General features: G+C 43.1%; 1 protein-coding gene across 1 annotated transcript; it reads left to right on the top strand.

Annotated features, from left to right (window-relative positions):
• The first annotated feature begins 1,450 nt into the window (after positions 1-1,450).
• LOC142210530 (myelin protein zero-like protein 2) lies at positions 1,451-17,266 on the top strand. Its single transcript, XM_075279749.1, has 6 exons — positions 1,451-1,534; positions 3,762-3,916; positions 12,727-12,937; positions 13,820-13,961; positions 16,118-16,188; positions 17,167-17,266. Exons 1-5 carry the CDS (start codon positions 1,480-1,482, stop codon positions 16,155-16,157), a joined length of 603 nt encoding a protein of 200 aa, XP_075135850.1. The 5' UTR covers positions 1,451-1,479; the 3' UTR covers positions 16,158-16,188; positions 17,167-17,266.
• The last annotated feature ends 1,217 nt before the right edge of the window (positions 17,267-18,483 follow it).

Here is an 18,483-nt window from a genome sequence, read left to right as displayed (position 1 = left end):
TATATCAATATTTTGTAACTGAGGCCCCGGTCACAGCTGTGTTCGATATTCCGTTCGGGGAGTGGCTTGAGGACGCCCCAAATGGAATATCGAGCGCATTAAAAAGCGGTTAGCAAAGAAAGCACACGGACCCCATAGACTGTAATGGGATTCATAAGTTTTCCCTATAGTATCTGCACTAATCATGCGGAGAGAAAAGTGGTGCTTGCAGGACTTTTCTCTCCACTTCGTTCGTGCGGACACTGCACAGCGAATACACAGTCCCCATTATAGTCTGCTAGCAAAAAAGGAACTCATTGAAGTCAATGGGAGGCTTTTTTCTCAGCGCTGAAATTCCACACCAAGTTCCTCACCATTTTCCTCTGTGTGAATGGACCGTAAGGCATCACGTTGCGGAAACACTGCTTTTTTGTTGCAGATTTTGTTGCACTTTTTGACCCAAAGCCAGGACTAGATTGAGCAGAAGCCAGAAGTATAATAGCCTTCTATATATTTCTGATACCATTTGTAGCATTCTTGGCTTCGGCTCAAAAATCCGCAACAAGATCTGCAACAAAAAAAGTTGCGTTTCTGCAACATGTGGCCTTAGCCTAAATGTTGTTGTTTTTTTTTTTTTTTTAGACCTCCCTTCATCTATTATACTCTGGGGTCTAAAGAGAACAAAAGCCCTGGCAAAAAAAACCACAGCATTTTACAGTACCTGCATAGTGGATGGGATACTGGCTATGTACATTCAAAAGTGCATAAAAATATCCGCAATGGAGAAGCTGCGATTTCAAAAACACTTGTAAATCACAGCATGTCAGTTCACGTAAATGCTGGCGGTGTTGGTATAGGTATAATAGAAGCAGAAAGTCCGCAGAGGAAAACTCAGTGAATTTTCTCTTAAAAGTGCTCTGGTAAATAAGGCAATTCATCTGCCTACTATGCAGAAAAGCAGCTTTTTTTGCCATTGATTTTGCTGCGTTTTTTTTTTTTTTTTTAAGCCAAAGTCAAGAGTGGCTTGACAAGGAATGGAGAATACATAGAATACACTTTTACTTCTCCCCTAGGTTAATTCCACTCTTGGCTTTAGCTCGAAAAAATTCTGTAAAATTTGCAGCTTTTCCGCAAGCGAATCCCCATGTAATTCCGCAAGTGAATTAGCCTAAACCTGTGCGCAGTTCTCTTCTAATGTTTTGAGGCAGTTTTAACTACACTGTGTGAATACATGCAGACTTATAATTGCCAGGTGACCCAGCAGAGAACTATGTGGACAGGATTATATCTCGGTCCTTTGGAACGTCTCAAACTATTTGCAACATTCTCTATTCAGCGCTGAATGTGACCGTCACACCTGCATCTGACTGTGACAGACACCAGGTAACTAGAAACTCCTCCCCATGTAATTGGAGACACTATATCAGGTGGGAACGCCACTCCCCTGAACTTATACAGACATTCCTCTGCAAGTGCAGGCTTCCACTCACTGCCACAATCATGTCTGTGCTCTGCAACTTTGTTTTAGCTGTCCAAGTAGCCCTTTTTGCTACAGGTAAGTTGATATTGGTTATCTGTGCTGCAAGCTGTCATCTATAGCTGGAATATGCTGGGACTCTTTCCTAAATGTGGGATTAACACTTTCCCTGGAGTGCAACCCTCCACGCTGTGACTCATAGTAGGGAGTGGTTGTACTCTGACCACTGGGTATATAGATCAGAAGCTGTGGTCAGTCAGCTGGGGCTGTGCATGTCTAACCTGGTGCAGCCTACTATGGTGTGTATGTTCTGTCATGTCTTGTCCTAAGTGTATACATGTCTAACAGCTGAGTCCAGTTATGCGATGCTGTGGTTTTAAAGGGGTGCTTCAGTTTGTGTTAATATAGTTGCTCAGAAATACAGCAGGGTTTAACTTCTGACAGCTGTTGGGTTGTAAAGATGACCACATTCACTAATAGATATGATGTACAGTAGTCATTATCTTATGGGACTACATAGTGCTTAGACTTCTTGCTACAATGTCTGATATATCCAAAGTATGTGATCTTGTGGACTCTCACTGACTAGTTAAAAACAATTACAAGCCCCACAATCTCTCCTCCTCAAAGGCCGTAATGTTTTGAATTTCTGGGCCATATTGCTGCAACAAATCTTGTAGCATCCGTGGGTCAGAAGACTTTGAACTTGGTGCATTATGGATCCCTATGATGATCCTTTGTTGAGACAAAGTTTGTGGCCAGAACATAGTCCAGAAAAATTCAAGGCACTATGGATTTGTCCCTCAGGTTTATTTGTTCTCTAGCCCCCACATCTCCAGAGCAATCAATGCTGTTAGTTTTGGTGCCTAATATTGTATTTGAGCTCTGTACTATACACTAGGCCTAATTAAAACTGTTTTGATACACACTCTGTATTATAATCTTCCTCAAGAATGAGGACTTCAGTGAGAAGCAAAGGGTCTGTTATTCATCGCCACTCGGTGGCTCAGGATGAACTGCAGGGGTCAGTGACTAAGTAGCAACACAGGAGGAAACAGGCTGGTCATAGTAGCATGTTGGCTGTGGAGGAGAGTGGTGAATGCCACAGTGGAACATTCATACTGCCACCATACTGGTGCTGGCATCATCACCTTGTTACAGTATGGCAATAAAACCATGATATACTTGCTGTATAATGCAGTGCCCTTCTCATCACATCTACAGGTGCAGTCAGGTCCAGGGTCTAACCATTCCCATGCAACAGGCTAACATGCTTAAGGTGTGCATTCATATCCCCTTACACCGGGTCTTGCGGCTACACTGTTTGTCATCAGTGAGATGGGGGACAGAGCGACTAGTTCATTGGGTCAGTGTTAGTGGGATGGGGGCTGGTGTGAGTGACAAGAAGCCCGAGGAGATGCTACACAGAGGGTTGACTAGCATACAGTTGAGGGACCCATAGGTTAAGGGTGTCATTGCTATATTACTTGGCAAGGGCTGAAGGATACTGAGATGTAGGTGAGGAACCCTTGTCCACCACCTCTTAGAAAACAAGTGCCTCACGGGTAGCCTGCAAATGGATTTTTTTTTTTTTTTTTTTTTTTTCCCCCAGCAGTCTGAAGTAACCCTGACCTGATGTAATAGAGCACAGGGCAATGGGTCAGCATCAAGGGGTGTCACGTGTTGGTTAATTTGTGACTCCGCTCAGCCAAGCAGTTCATTAGGTATTACAGAAGTGGTGCTGTCTTGTCTCTTTATGTAGCTGTATATCTACCAGTCTTCCCTGGGTTTCTGCACTGAGCTGGGTACCTCATCCAGTATTTTTAACCAAAGACAACTGGATCCCAAAAGTCAAAATATCAATGTTTCAGGCTTCCAGGAGAACTGGAAACTGCATAGAACTTCCTCTATGGCTGTTTCTGTACTCCTGGACACCTCAATCCACCGCAGACATATATTGTCCATGAAAGGCTAAAATGTCAATACTTCTGTTAAGTGGCTGTTGGACTCTTGAAAAATCTAAGCCTGGCATGTTTTAAAATAGAAAAATATTGCTAACCCCTCTGCCACTGTCCAGCAGCCATGACCTTTACTGCTAAATGCAGCGCTCAAACCAGTTGGGCTATGTGTCGTGACCCAACATGGCGCAGCTGTGAGATCAAGGCCTTGGGGCAAAATACTGTCAAGCTCATGTATGTTGGAATTTCAAATTCCCTTTTTTTTTTTTTTTTTTTTAATTTTCTGAACCCCTTCCATAACATCATATGGGTATGAGAACACTAATGTATTCCCCTTTCTCCCTTAGTCTCGTCAATGGAAGTATATACTATAAAGCAGCTCCACATTAAAAATGGAACCGATGCCCGATTAAAGTGCACTTTTAGCTCCTCTGCACCACTGGGCGATGGCGTGTCTGTGTCCTGGATCTTCCGTCCTCTTTCAGGGGGTGGTGATGAGTCGGTAAGTACATAAAAATATATTTTTGACACCCTTTTAATTCCTTAACTCATTGAGGCAGTTTAGATATAAATCCAAAGTACATTGGATCAGATTTGTTTTCCCTTCCCCTGCATGTGGGCACATGTAGCACGCAGCTCTGTTGCAATACACACTTACTCATTCTGCAAGAAGAGACACCACTGACTATAGTCAGACTGTTTACAATCCAGTCAAGGATCCTGCTTCTCCCATTGTTAGAAAACTGCGCGCTTTCACGTGTCTATACTACATATGCCTTTGAGGTTTGGTGGATCAGCAGGTACAGTGGTGCCACCATCTCCTGCAAGTGTTGCTGGGCCACCAGTTTATAGGATGAAGTGCCAATGTCAGTATAGCCCTAGGAAAGGCTTAACATAGGTGTTTGTAATGTGGCTCTGTGCCACAATGATGGTAGGAGTAGAGCGAAGGGGAGTGTGTTTAGGAAAGTGTTTTGGTGCTAGAGGGAGAGTGCTCTGAAACCGCATGATGCTTAGACAGCCAGTGGTTAGTCTTTGATCCCTTTAGGCCTTGGCTTGTCTCATAGAGAGAACAAATCAGTATGTGCATTGTTCTCCTGATGTCAAGACTCTGAAGTGCAGGAGTAATACTAATAGGGCTACCACAATAGCACAGACTGGAAATGCACCGCGACAGGTCATCCGTTACATACTGTGTATATGTAAGCCACAACATAGCTATACTTTGACCAGACACCAACTGCCGTAAATTCAGTAGTAAACCTGGAAAGTTGTCGTGGGCTTAAAGGTGGTTATATAACTGTAGGATTAAGCATAATGGATTTCAATGTGCCCAATACTCTTCTCATGGGACAATAGAGTAAGATATAGTAAGCCGCCTCCAGAAATCTGTCTTACTCCTCTCACAGGGACCCAGTGGGTGATTCACCTGTGGACTAGAGATGAGCAAGTACTATTCGAAACTCCAGTTTAAAATAGCACGCACCCATGGGAATGAATGGCTGCAGGGGGTTCAGCGGCCAGCCGCAGGCAAAGTCAGCGTGCCGGCCGCTTCCATTTATTCTTATAGATGCGTGCTATTTGGCTGTTTCCAATAGTGCTCGCTCATCTCTACTGTGGACCTGTCCAAGCGTGTTAAGGTGCATGTACAAACGCCTTAAGTTAGTGAATGGGTGGCAAAGGCTCAGTATGAAAGAGTAAAAGGTTTTGATGCTAAAGGAAACCTAAATTTAGTCAAATGTTGCGATTTACCCAGTTGTTTACATATTTCTGTATTTCGCTACTCCAAAGGTGAAGGCACTCTAATGCATTGTGGAAATAGAATGGATGTGAATCATAGTTTCATGGCCAATACAGGTGTTGTCTCCTAGTGATTGACAGGACTGTATGTCTCCTGGGGTGAGACGGCTATGTGAGAAATATATATGACAAAGCTGTTGTATTTTGTGCATTGTGTGTGTTCACTGCTTTTGGAAGTCACAATTGGTTGGATCACTGGTAGCACTGAAGGCTGATCACCATGTTGGGCTTTATTTACATGGTCATAGCAATGCTGTATAATGGGATCAGATCCCACCATAGGAAACAACCTATTGGTTTAGCTTATTACTCACTGTGAAGGAACAAAGGATCAGGCATGTTGAAATTCAGCTTGTGCAATGCTCTCCCACCTCAGTATCATCTAAAATAGAAAAGTCAACACAACCACATACACATAAAGCTAGGTTCACACCTGTGCCTGAGCTCTGCTTGGTGATATTGTACCCATACCACTTTAAAAAAAAATGGAGAAGCCCTGCAAGTAGGGCTGTTCTCTCCATGGTTTTCTGCCCTTTTTCAGGTAGGTGTGGATGTAACTTTTATTTTACACTTTTTTTTTTTTTTTTTTTTTTTTTTGGGGGGGGGGGGGGGTCCCCAAGCATATTCCACATCAGAAATCCAATTGCAGGTGAATCAAGCATCAGATAGTGGTTATCAGCAGGCACCTTTATCTTTAGGATACAAACAATAGGACTGCAAAAAAATCCAACCTAACCAATCTTTCATTAGAGAAATCTCAAAGGTTTCTTCAACATTAAGGGCAGTATCTACATTACAGGTAAGGGTTGGTTCACACTAGCGCTTGTATTCCGTCCGCATGGAGCCCCCCCTCCCCCTTCCCCCATACAGAATACAATTGTAAGCGATGTGTTTGCAAAGCACACGGAGCCCATAGACTATAATGGGCTCCGTGTGCTTGCTGCGCACTGCCCGCATGAATGAATTGTGTGGGCAGTGCACAACAAGCACACTGAGCCCATTAAAGTCTATGGGCTCCATGTGCTTAACTGCACAGCGCTTGCATTAGTATTGGTATTCCATTGGGGGGGGGGGGGGTCTCCATGCAGATGGCATACAAGCGCTAGTGTGAACAACCCTAAGTTTCAGCTGGTTGGGTCTGGTTTCCATGCTATCTTATCTTCCTTATCCCAAGTGACAACTACTTAAACTGTGTAACCCTTAGTATAGTATGATCTGATATCCTTTGTCTGGGACACATCTCTAACACAGGCTAACTAGACTGATCCAACTGATAACTATAATGGGACCAGCTCATAATGTTATCACTGTCTTGGTTTTGATCAATTCTTGGCAGAATATAAGCCACAGACTCGTTGAGGCCTGGCTCACTGCTAAGTTTGGGTTTGTTGGGTTGATTTGGAGGCCTGACTAACAGAAACCTAATCTGCTTTAAAAAGCAGTTACCTGTAGACCCCATAAACTTTATTTATTTATTTTTTTTGTGTAGGCCATTACCTGCTGGAGTAACTCCAGCAGATGCCTGCCCCTATTTACATACCAATCCTGCTGGCGTTGCCCCCCCCCCTCCCTCCTGTGGAAGGTGAGGGAACCTAATAAACACTGTTACTTACCTCCCCAGGGCTCCAGAAGGCTTCAGGACTACTTGATGACATGGGTCAAGGCTTGCGTCCATGTCAAAAGTACGCCACAGGGCCACACCATTCCTACTTCACGCAACTGAGTAGGACTAACTAACATAATTGTACTGAAGCCTTCCAAACCTTACCTAACAGATGACAGGGGAACAAAGGATTGGGCATATTTAACATTTCATTCTGACTTTGTTCCCCTTGGAGATGATGCCAGAGGTGTTCAACAGCCATCTCCCACTATCTCTGAAAAGACATGCTTGTTCAGCTAAACCAAATATGTAATTTTAAGCTGATGGGATTAGCTGTTGACTGCATGCATGATATCTATCAAAATAGTGTGGGAAAACCATCGACTGCTGTTCAACATATATCTGATGCTAGGCTTACACACAACTTCTAATAAGATTTATAGCAACATGCAGTTGAAGTTGTTGGGCTAGAAAGTTGTCAGCCTAAGCGGACACTTGGATGACATCTAAGTGTCCACCATGTATGGGTAGGTCAGTGAAATGAACCCATAGAAAGCATTGACTGTAATGCAACCTGTGTGTGAAGTACATAAGTGTGGGGCTATTGGCCACATCTGGTGTGCAGGCCTTGGATGTAACAGTGGCTGGGTTGCTGGATTCAGTGTTTGTTCTACCTTATAATTGATGTTATAAAAATCAGTCTTATTTACAATTGCTTATCTAAGGTGCTCAAATGTTTGCCCAACAATTTCCACTATCACTATGACTTGTATAAACAATGTCCTGAGAGAACTCTATTATGGGGAATAGACTGCAGTGTCACTACCTCTGATGCTTGGTTTGTAAGATCTTCCAATGCCCTGCACTGTTCACACAATGGAATTTTATACAGACTTAAGTACATATGGGTAAATGGAGTAGGGAATATATTAGCGTGTGTGGACCCAATTTATACTAAGATCACACTAGCATCACTTCTGTTGTGATCCACTGAAAGACCAGAACAGAGGTGGACTGCTAAAATGGCATCAAGCTAGGGCTGCACCTGCATTTCCCCAATCTGCAAGACAAATGCATGCTTTTGTTTGGGATTTCCATTCAGATGGTTGACCCCACTGACTATAATGGGGACAGTCAAAGTGTCTATAATGTAGTCTCTGGTGTCAATGTAGTCTTAGATTTGTTAGACACCGAAGTGATTGCAATATATGGGTATATCTCAGGGATTTTCCACCACATACGCTTGTGGCAGATCAACTAGATAAGCTTTAATAAATAGTATCAAACAGGTAAACCTAGGATCACTGAACAATCTGTGACTTGCTTAACTCAGATACTAAGTCAGTCCTCTGTTCTAGCAGCTAATAGATCAATCAATCGGGCAAATGGGACATATTCTATGGCTAGGCCACAAAGGTATTGGGTAGAAAACTCTGAATAGCTGACAAGCTTGCCCCCTTATGTCCTTATTGTAGTGGTCTCTGTCCTGACACCATACAGTCATGGCCAAAAGTTTTGAGTGACACAAATCTCATATTTTCACATGATCTGCTGCCCTCTGGTTTTTCTGTGTTTGTCAGATGTTTTTATCACATACAGAAATATAATTGCAATCATATTGAGTAACAAGTTTATATTGACAGTTAGAATGAGTTAATGCAGCAAGTCAATATTTGCAGTGTTGACCCTTCTTCTTCAGGACCTCTGCAATTCTCCCTGGCATGCTCTCAATCAACTTCTGGACCAGATCCTGACTGATAGCAGTCCATTCTTGCACAATCAATGCTTGCATTTTGTCAGAATCTGTAGGTTTTTGGTTTTTCCACCCATCTCTTGATGATTGACCACAAGTTCTCAATGGGATCAAGATCTGGGGAGTTTCCAGGCCATGGACCCAAAATCTGTTTTGTTCCCTGAGCCATTTAGTTACCACCTTTGCTTTATGGCAAGGTGCTCCATCATGCTGGAAAAGGCATTGTTGATCGCCAAACTGCTCTTGGACGGTTGGGAGAAGTTGATCTTGGAGGACATTCTGGTACCATTCTTTATTCATGGCTGTGTTTTTAGGCAAGACTGTGAGAGCCAATTCCCCTGGCTGAGAAGCAACCCCTCACATGAATGGTTTCAGGATGCTTTACAGTTGGCATGAGACAAGACTGGTGGTAGCGCTCACCTCGTCTTCTCCGCATAAGCTGTTTTCCAGATGTCCCAAACAATCGAAAAGGGGATTCATCAGAGAAAATGACTTTACCCCAGTCCTCAGCAGTCCACTCCCTGTACCTTTTGCAGAATATCAGTCTGTCCCTGATGTTTTTTTTTCTGGAGAGAAGTGGCTTCTTTGCTGCCCTCCTTGACTTTGCAAGTAATTGCTTTTAAGCTGATCACTCTTTATAACATTCTGGAGTATATGCAAATTGCCATTAGAAAAACTGAAGCAGTAGACTTTGTAAAAATTAATATTTGTATCATTCTCAACTTTTGGCCATGACTGTATATAATACTGAGCCTACACTGTCTGCCTAATATACTGTAAAGGGATTTTCACAAGAAATGTGTCCAGGTGGGTGGAAAGTTCACTAGAAGTGGATGGATTTAACATAAGGGTTAAAGAGGTGTTCCATCTTATAACTTTATGTAATACTGCTGCTGGTCACCACTAAACCGGGACTCTTTGTTTCCAACACATACAGGTGACTGCTGCAGCTGATCACAGGCCTCAGCAGTCACCTTCACAAATGGTACATGACAACATGGAGGTCAGCCAAGGAACTTGTATACAGAAGAACTGAGCTTCTGCCTCTGGAAACCAAGGTCCTGAGATTGATTGGATAATGGCTTGTTATATAAGAGCCCATTTACTGTTGAATAAATGGAACATCCCTTTAACTCTAAAAGTAATTATACTCAAACAAAAAAATTTGCTCTGTAAGGCTTTGCGTTCACACTGAACTTGGGTTAGTTCACAATGCTGCTCTTCTGTATGTTACTGGTTAATGCAATCCACTGGGTTCAGCATAAACCGATGGAACTGGACAGACCCCCTTATATTCTATGGGGTTTGCACACTTTTGCATGTAATCACTTTTCAAGCACAGGGTATGATCGTTGCTTAAACTGGACCTTGCAAGGGTTCCAACATGTCTGTAAAGCACCTTGGGATATGTTGGCACTATGCAAGTGAATCACTAGAACTGTGTACCACTCCTCATTTAATACCCTGACAATGATTGACTAGAATTACCCAGGGTCTGTACACAAATTTGAGTAACTTTATTTTCCTGTTACTCTGAACAATAAGTTCTGTGAAGGACTCGGTGATTCGGTTATTCTAGCATTGCAGGTCTCAGCTGGACAACAATGAGCAGTCTGTGCTAAAGGAGACTTATTGTCTGCTCCGAAACAAATGTTTGCTCTCGAGTTACCATGTGCAGATACTGTAACCTCAGTGTACGGTGAGGGTTCCCTAATGAACCATATTACTCTGAATCAGAGCATAAATTTGAAGGTAAACTCTTCAGATGCAAACCAATAACAGTGCCATGTCAGGGCCTTCATTTCTTCAATACTTCTGTGGCTACAAAGTGATTTTTTTTTAATGCAAATCAGGAGGTGTGGCTGACTTGCCAGATTTGCATAATGACTGCTGGAAATTCCTCTAGAACTGGTGCCTATTTAGCCATGATTGACACTTTGCCTGTCATGGCTACCTGTAGGAAAATCTTGTAACTCAGGCCCTGCCCCACTGCACTTACAGGCCAATCTGCATAGTCGTAGAACCGATTATGTAACGTTTGATTTGTGGCCACAAATCAATGTTTCTACCTGTATTAAAGGCCCCTACACAGAACTCTTAATGCATTGGGAGGTATTTTGGATTCAGTGATCACCAATTAAATATCAATGGAAGTGATTCAATTAGAGAAAAATGGTGGTGAATGGATCCTGCTAATAGAAGTTTATTCTAGGTTGACACCTGGTGGCAGAAGGTTTCCCATGAGAGCAAATGCTCTTCCATTTGGATTGACCCCTTTCACCCATCTGGTCATTGGAGAGCTGGGTCCCCTCTATACACATAGATGGTCACCTGCTTTGGCTAACATTCATCTAATTTTATGGAAATCTTTAGGCCAGGCTAGTCTGCTCTCGGTGTATGACACAATACACATCTCCCAACCATCCTGGATGCAGTGGTGCAGTCCTAGATTCCCGGTACAGTCCCAGATTCCAGGTATAGAAGTGGGTAGGGCTACTCATCATGGTGTGTGCAGTGAACCACATTCTGTCCTTTAAAGGAATGCTTTAGCCTCTAACTCTTTGAATCCATATCTTATCACTGGCCTGCCTAGTGACTCAGTGTATGGCAAATATCCTCCTTCCACCACACCTACAGTGACTATAAGCCACCGCTATCTAGCCGCTGTAATTGGCCACTTCTTTTAGACATTAGTCAGTTGTCAATATCTGCATAAAATATTACTCAAGTTCAGATGAATATTCACAGCTTAAACAGTAGTTCTCTGCCCTGGCTCACGTGGTATCCTCTACATAGGCTGGGACTATTGGGCTGTGACAACCTTTTAACTACTTCATACTAGGCAATGGAAGTGAAAGTATTGACTAACTTCTATGTAGTTTAATGGGGAGGGGGTGGAGTAGTTGAACAGGTCCTACTAGTCATGTAGAGGCAGCACATGTAAGTGCCATGTGAATAAGCCCATGGTGAAGCTGACAATACCATAGTTGCCAGTTGTCCCAAATTTTCAGAAACCAGCCCAGAAAATGTGGGCACATCCTGGAAAATGAAGGGGGGGGGGGGGGGGGGGGAACGACTCAAATCTCAAAAATGCCTGCAGCGGGAAGGAGTTAATACAAGGTAATGCTGAAACCTCACCAAATATCTGTTGTGCATTCCTGGGGTGGCACATGTGCAGCAACTTTACATGCGATTGAGGCTGTTGTCCACCATAGAGAGCTGGGAATTCGGTGCACCGGTCACTAAAGATGTAAAGGCTGGGGATGAACTACTGATAAAAAGCCAAGACTCATGGTGGGCTAGGGGACATTCGCAGGCACAGTCCAAGACTGGAATAAAGGATATCTTCTATGCAATCTTCACTATTAAATGCCACACTTGCACATAGTATCCAAGCTCACAAGGCTAGGCTTCAATTTGCACCATAAAAATGGAATGCAAAATGGCAGACAGACAAGGGACCCGTTGACTAGTCCATCAGATGTCAGCTTTTAACTGAAATTGTAGATGAAAAAATTGCACTTGCAGCAGTTTTTAACCCAGTGATTTATGATTGAGCCCAGTGTAACCTGCTGCGGTTAAGATGTATACTAGTCACAATGCAAAGTTTGCAAGCTTTGGGTGACCTGCAAGAGAACCTCAGCATAACAACTCTCAGGTAGCTTTTGGGGTGCTGTCACAATCCGGACACTCATCTGGTGCAGAGAAACCACCAGTGGCTTAACTACCGCCGTCTCTTCAGACCCCCCCCCCCCCCCCAAGTATGATCGGCAGACCAGGAGAAGTAAGAAGCATATACACTTACTTACCTCTCCACGATCCAGGCAGGCTTTGGCCTAGTCTGACGTCTCATGACCCCGGCTTTTTTTTTTTTTTTTTTTTCCCCTCTCCCCCTGGGTCTCCAATTAAACTCTGGGGACTGAAAAGATCCCAGAGTACAGTATAATTGGGGGATAATACTGTGTGGGGGGGCACTATGGGGGATAATAGAGCACGTAGGAGGGGGTCGGTTGTGGTCTTCGGTGTCAGTTGGGGGGGCATGTCAAAAGTTCACCACGGGGCCCCGCCACTCCTAGTTACGCCACTCAAAACCACCATACAGCAGCTACAATACTACACAATAGACTTGCACTATATAATGTCCTCCTTTCCCCATTAGGTGTTCTACTATCATAAGGAGCCATTTCCTCCTACTCAGGGCCGTTTCCAAAATCGCGCAGTGTGGGATGGGAACGTCGAGCGTGGTGATGGATCTGTCATTCTCAAGTTTGTTCAACCAACAGATAATGGGACCTACTTGTGTCAGGTTAAGAACCCACCAGATGTTCATGGAGAAATGGGAGAGACCGAATTGAAAGTTGTTAATGAAGGCAAGTAGTCATGAAACCATGTGAATTAAAGATGGCTGAACTCTTATCAGACAGTAACTTGTTCACTGAAAGGTAATAAGTTATTTGAGAATACACAATATAATCTTTGGACCCCAATGAAGTGTGGTCACTCGTGCACTGCTGCTCCACTTGGTCTCTATGGGACTGATGGCTGACAATGGGGTGTGACCCATGTCGGACTGAGGTTCCTTGAGCCCACCAGGTAAAATGACTGTAGGGACCCAATGTCTAACAACTCTTAAGAAATAACCATAATATCCTTCAAACTAGCCACAAATTTAAGGGAAGGGGGAGAGGGACAAAACCTGGAGCGAGTAAGAAGACTTGAGACTTGACATCTCCTTTAGACTAAGGCTCCATGTTGTAGAAGCAAGGGTTTTTTTTTTTTTTTTTTTTTTTTCCCTCAAGATTTCATAATGTGTATAGTTGGGTTATCAATAACCTTGCCCAATAAAATGTAGTTTACCCGTCAGCTATTCTGACATGTCTGCTGGAGTTAATACTTGCATTCCTCATGGAAAACAACATTGCAGAATCCACTTGTTATGTTATGGGATTTTATTCTTTCTGAAAATGTGAGTCAATTGACAACTGGCTGTTATCAATCCTTTGATACAATGTGTAAGGATATGGCCTATTGCTAAGTGAGCACTATAATGGGCAGTGTTGGATTATCTATGGACATAACCATGTCAATAGGAATATCCATATTTTCCGTAAGATACACATCATGGCAGCTCTAGTTCTCTATCAGATCGGCTCTTGGAAGACTAGTTCTCTGCGTGACAATGCCAGCTTTGTTTGCCTGCCACTTTTGTTTCAGTCCCTTGTAACCGGACATTGCCCTCCATATCTACACAGTGAAGGTCTCGGAGCTCCTGATGCTGGTGCTGATCATTGGGCTTGGCAGTCTGCTGGTAGTTATAATAGCCATAACCGTGGTGGTGTGTCGCTTCTATCGTCTTCATCAGGTACAAAGCACTGCTGTAACAGCGGTGGAATGGTAAGTAATATAGGCTTAAAGTATAGTCTTGCCTACAGGCATAAGTCAAAATATCACTTACTGTATATACTCGAGTATAAGCCGACCCAAATATAAGCAGAGGCCCCTAATTTTACCACAAAAAACCAGGGAAAACTTATTGACTTGGGTATAAGGGGGGGGGGGGGGGGGAATACAGCAGCTACTGGAAAAATGTCAAAAATTTCAATGGTCAGAGTTTTTGTGTGCAGTAGTTGCTGGGGAAGGGGAGGGGGTGTTTTGGTTGGTTGTCTGCCACTTCCCTGAGCTTGAGGGCTGGGTTTTTTCCCCCACTTGGAATTCAGCCTGGCTGAATATAGGGTATCTGCAGTGCTCATATTAACCCCTTCCTGACAGAACAGGAGCACTGCAGATCCCCCATTTTCAGTAGACCGGGCACTGTCAGACGCAGGGATGCCTAATGTGTATGTGTGTCACAGTACTGCTCTTTTATATGTATTCTAGGGAAAGGAGGGATTTAGAACTTTTTTTTTTTTTTTTTTCACTATTTTATGGGAGATTTTATACACTACTATTGTGGCTGGTCATAGACCGCTCCCCCCCCCCCAAAAAAAAAATAAAAATTTTTTTTTTTTTTTTGCTTGACTAGAGTATAAGCCGAATGGGGGCTTTTTCAGCACAAACTGCTGAAAAATTCAGCTGAGACTCAAGTATATATGGTAATCAATTGATGGGTATTACCAATTTTGGAGTGTCTTAATATCTCGTATTGTCATCTTCCTTCTGGAAATGTAAGAAAATATTAACTGGGAGTTACCGTATTTTTCGGACTAAAGACGCACCTAGGTTTTAGAGGAGGAAAATGGGGGGGAAAAAAATTTTGAAGCAAAAACTGGTAAAATATTTAATATATGGGAGTTGTAGTTTTGCAACAGCTGCAAGGCCACATTGACAGGTGACCCTGCAGCTGTACGGGGACGCATAGTGTGGTTTTTTTTTTTTTTTTTTTTTTTTTTTTTTGTGGGGCCAGATGTACTTTTTAGTTATACCATTTTGGGGAATATCTATTGCTTAGATCACTTTTATTGAAAAAAAACCCGGTTTATGATATGATTTTCTACTTTTATATATATATTCTAGGGACAGGAGGTGATTTAGAACTTTTATTTATTTAATATTTTTATTATATTAAAGCTTTTTTTACTATTTTATGCGCCCCCCCCCCCGGGGCTTGAACCTGCGGTCACTTGATTGCAAGTCCCATAGACGGCAATACAACTGTATTGCCGTCTATGGGACATTCTGTGTATTAGTATTACGGCTGGTCATAGACCCAGCCGCAATACTAATATATAGCAGTGACAGGCCTGGGAGCCTCATTAGGCTCCCGGCTGTCACCCGAACAGGTCGGCTCCTGCGATATCGCCGTGCAGGAGCCGGCCTGCAACTTTACAGGTACGGGGCCGGTGGGGACCGGCCCCGGGGGAGAAGAGGCCGCTGATACAGACTGCAGACCCGGCATCCGCTGTACTAGAGAGGCGGATGCCGGGGAGGGATAGACGCCGGGGCCTGAGACATCGCTGCGCTCCTCTGCCCTGCATGAAGCCAGCGGCGGGGGGACCTAGGAGCGGAATAGCATCGCCGCTGCTGGCTTCATGCAGGGCAGAGGAGCGCAGCGATGTCGCAGGCCCCGGCACCTGTAATGGCGTCTATCACTTGCCGGCTTCCGCCTCTCTATTACAGCGGATGCCAGGCGCCACATTCGGCCTATAAGATGCACCCTTTCCCCCCCCAAATTTGGGGTGGAAAAAAGTGCGTCTTATAGTCCGAAAAATACGGTACATGCCAGTTCTCTAACAGTCCTATGTCTGTCTTAATGTAAAGTACATTTCCAGGAGGAACAACATGGGGACAGCAACTTTTTTTTTTGGCTCGGATTATAAGAGTAAAATTAAAATGGTATATAACAGGGGTCAGCAACCTTCAGCACTCAGCTGTTGTCAAACCAACTCCCAGCATGTATACAAGCTCTGCTTTTCTTGGAAGTGAATGGAGCATGATGGGGGTTGTAGTTTCACAGCACATACATGGATTCCCCTGGTATCTATAATGCTGTAGGTCAGTATGCAGGAAGAATTTTGCAATATGCTAACGTATCAATTCATTTTCCTTCTTAGTACAGAAAAATTAAATGACAAATCACATGATGTACTGTAAATGCATGACTGCAGTAGAAGCCATCCAGAAGGTCACTGGAGGTAAACCAAGAAAGAACTAACAACTTACTAACCTAATCCTAAAATTATTCCATCTGGAATCTTTAAAAAAAATTAATTTCCTCAAAATGGCATAAGACCTAAAAGCTGGACCTGCCTCCACCTCCCCATCTGTTCTGACACTCACCAGATCTACGCTGAACTCTACTTCCTGATCCTGTCTCAACACATTGGAAATGCCCACTCTGCTAATCAGTGGCTGTAGTAGTGCCCTGCACCAGTCATGGGGCATTTCCTAGGTGTTGACATGGTACCAGGAACGAGACCAGTATGCATTGGAATAGGAGCTGGATGATTGGTGAGTAATGGTTGAATAGGTACTTGTTCCCAACACACAACCTTCTATCTTCCTGTGTCAGTCTGTATTGGCTCCACTTGCTGAGGCCTCTCCATTATATTTGTATTGGCATACAGATCATGGACCCTTTATTGGCTGACTGTAGGCAAATGAGGTTCACCAGTGTGAGGGTTCTCCATGGTGGCAGATTCTCTTTAAAAGGTTATGGACATTTTGAACTTTTTTTTTTTTTCTTTATTCATTATCTGCTTCCTAAGTGCAAAATCAAGCAACTTCTTAAAGTCGTCTCTAAAAATGTCCTAGCGCTTTAATGCTGTAAAATCTGTTTAACTCTCTACATATCTGACTGCTGTTTCTGAAGTGGATCATAACTTTTGTCAGCCCAGGGCTGATGTCATCTCCACTGAAATTAGATTTCAGCTGTTAGAAGGGGGCCATAGTGTTGCAAAACTTGGCAGCTATTGCTCTTCACTTGTTCTGAAATCAGCTTGTGTAAAAGAAGCATAAGACACAATCCTGTCAACTTGCTTCCTGCACCTGTGTAAAGGTGTGTGTATATAAGACATGCGCTCTCTGCATGTTCCCTGAAATCTTGGCTAGGAGACCACCTTACTGCATCTTTTTGAATATTTTTGCTTACTATTCCTTATAGGTCACGTCGGACTGAAAGCTCTTCTCCATCCTTTAGAATCCAAACCCTGTGAAGTCAAGACTCCTTGAAGAAGCTTCCATGACAGACTAGAAGAATCCAGGCATCCAACTAATGTCTTCGTGCAACTTGTGAATCTCTCGTTCAGTTGCCAAAGTAGTCTTAAGAGCCCAGAAGTGGCTTAGGGCCGGCTTATATTTTGTGACCTATGTATAGTCTTGCCAAAAAAACTCAATTGTGTGGTTCCAAATGGCTACACGGTTCTCACTTGATCAGTTTCCAGGCAAAAGATAGACCTAGGATCACAAATTTGTGTTTTTAAACTTTGGGTGTACTGTCTCATTGTGTAGACCACCTTGTCTTTTAAGTCAAGCAATGCCCTCAGGGTAAATGTATGTAGATCAGCTGTCTCTAGAACCGCCTACAGGGGGTAGCTACGCTACTGGTCAATGTGCCTGACCCTCTAGCACACCATGGAGGGTTAAAAGGATATTAGAAAAACCAGTCTCTTAAAGACTGGTTTGGCTAGTACTTCTAGTCATGTTGCAAGGCCTGTTAAACTTGGACACTGACTAGTGGGCTAGCTACCTTCTGTAGAGGTCAATGGACAGTTATTCCCCCCCCCCCCCTTCCCTTGGTAGAATTGGACATTACTCGCTCTTGGGAACCTTTTAGTCTACCATATGCCATCCTGACTGGCATGCACAACAAAAATACTTTCATAAAGTTGGCACATTTTAATATCCCTTTGAGCATTGCCCCTTTTTCAGAAAGTGGCAAACACAATACCTTCTACACATGCTGTCCTGTCCCTTCAACAGAAGTGACTTTTACAAGACTGCTCACCTAAGGAGTTGTGTCTTTATACATGGTGTTTACTTTGAGATGTAATTTAGTGTATAGCAGTCATAATGATCAAACCTATGGCTTACCTAAAAGGTTTTAATATTTCTACTTGAAATAATGGTGGTAAGGGGTTGTATCCATTTCAAAAACAGCAGAACATCCAACCATATAAAGGGGTTGCACAGATTTTACAATAAAATAGTAGGAAATTTTATAAAGGGACACTTTTAAAAGACATTATCCTTAAAGTGTCAGTTTTTTGTTTTTACCCAACCAAAAAAATCCCATATCAATATAGTAACATATGTAAAGTCACTGCCTGCATTCTCATAACTTGTCCATTGACTTAGCACTGTGTTAAAGATAAGTTCCACATTGGAATGACTTGCCTGGCTTTGTTAGTCCTCTTATAAGTTAAGCACAGTGTTGAAAACTGCTTGGATGTTATACGTTTATTTTAGGAACTGCATGTAT

The sequence above is a fragment of the Leptodactylus fuscus genome, chromosome 6 (genome assembly GCF_031893055.1).
Source record: "Leptodactylus fuscus isolate aLepFus1 chromosome 6, aLepFus1.hap2, whole genome shotgun sequence".
In the NCBI taxonomy this organism is placed as follows: Eukaryota; Metazoa; Chordata; class Amphibia; order Anura; family Leptodactylidae; genus Leptodactylus; species Leptodactylus fuscus.
This window is presented reverse-complemented; position numbering and strand designations above follow the sequence as displayed.

Excerpts from the sequence above, each read along its gene's own strand:
- LOC142210530 (XM_075279749.1), top strand. The coding sequence starts at position 1,480 with ATGTCTGTGCTCTGCAACTTTGTTTTAGCTGTCCAAGTAGCCCTTTTT. Across the intron at positions 1,535-3,761 it reads AGTAGCCCTTTTTGCTACAG|TCTCGTCAATGGAAGTATAT; the intron begins GTAAGTTGATAT and ends TTTCTCCCTTAG. Across the intron at positions 12,938-13,819 it reads ATTGAAAGTTGTTAATGAAG|TGAAGGTCTCGGAGCTCCTG; the intron begins GCAAGTAGTCAT and ends ATATCTACACAG.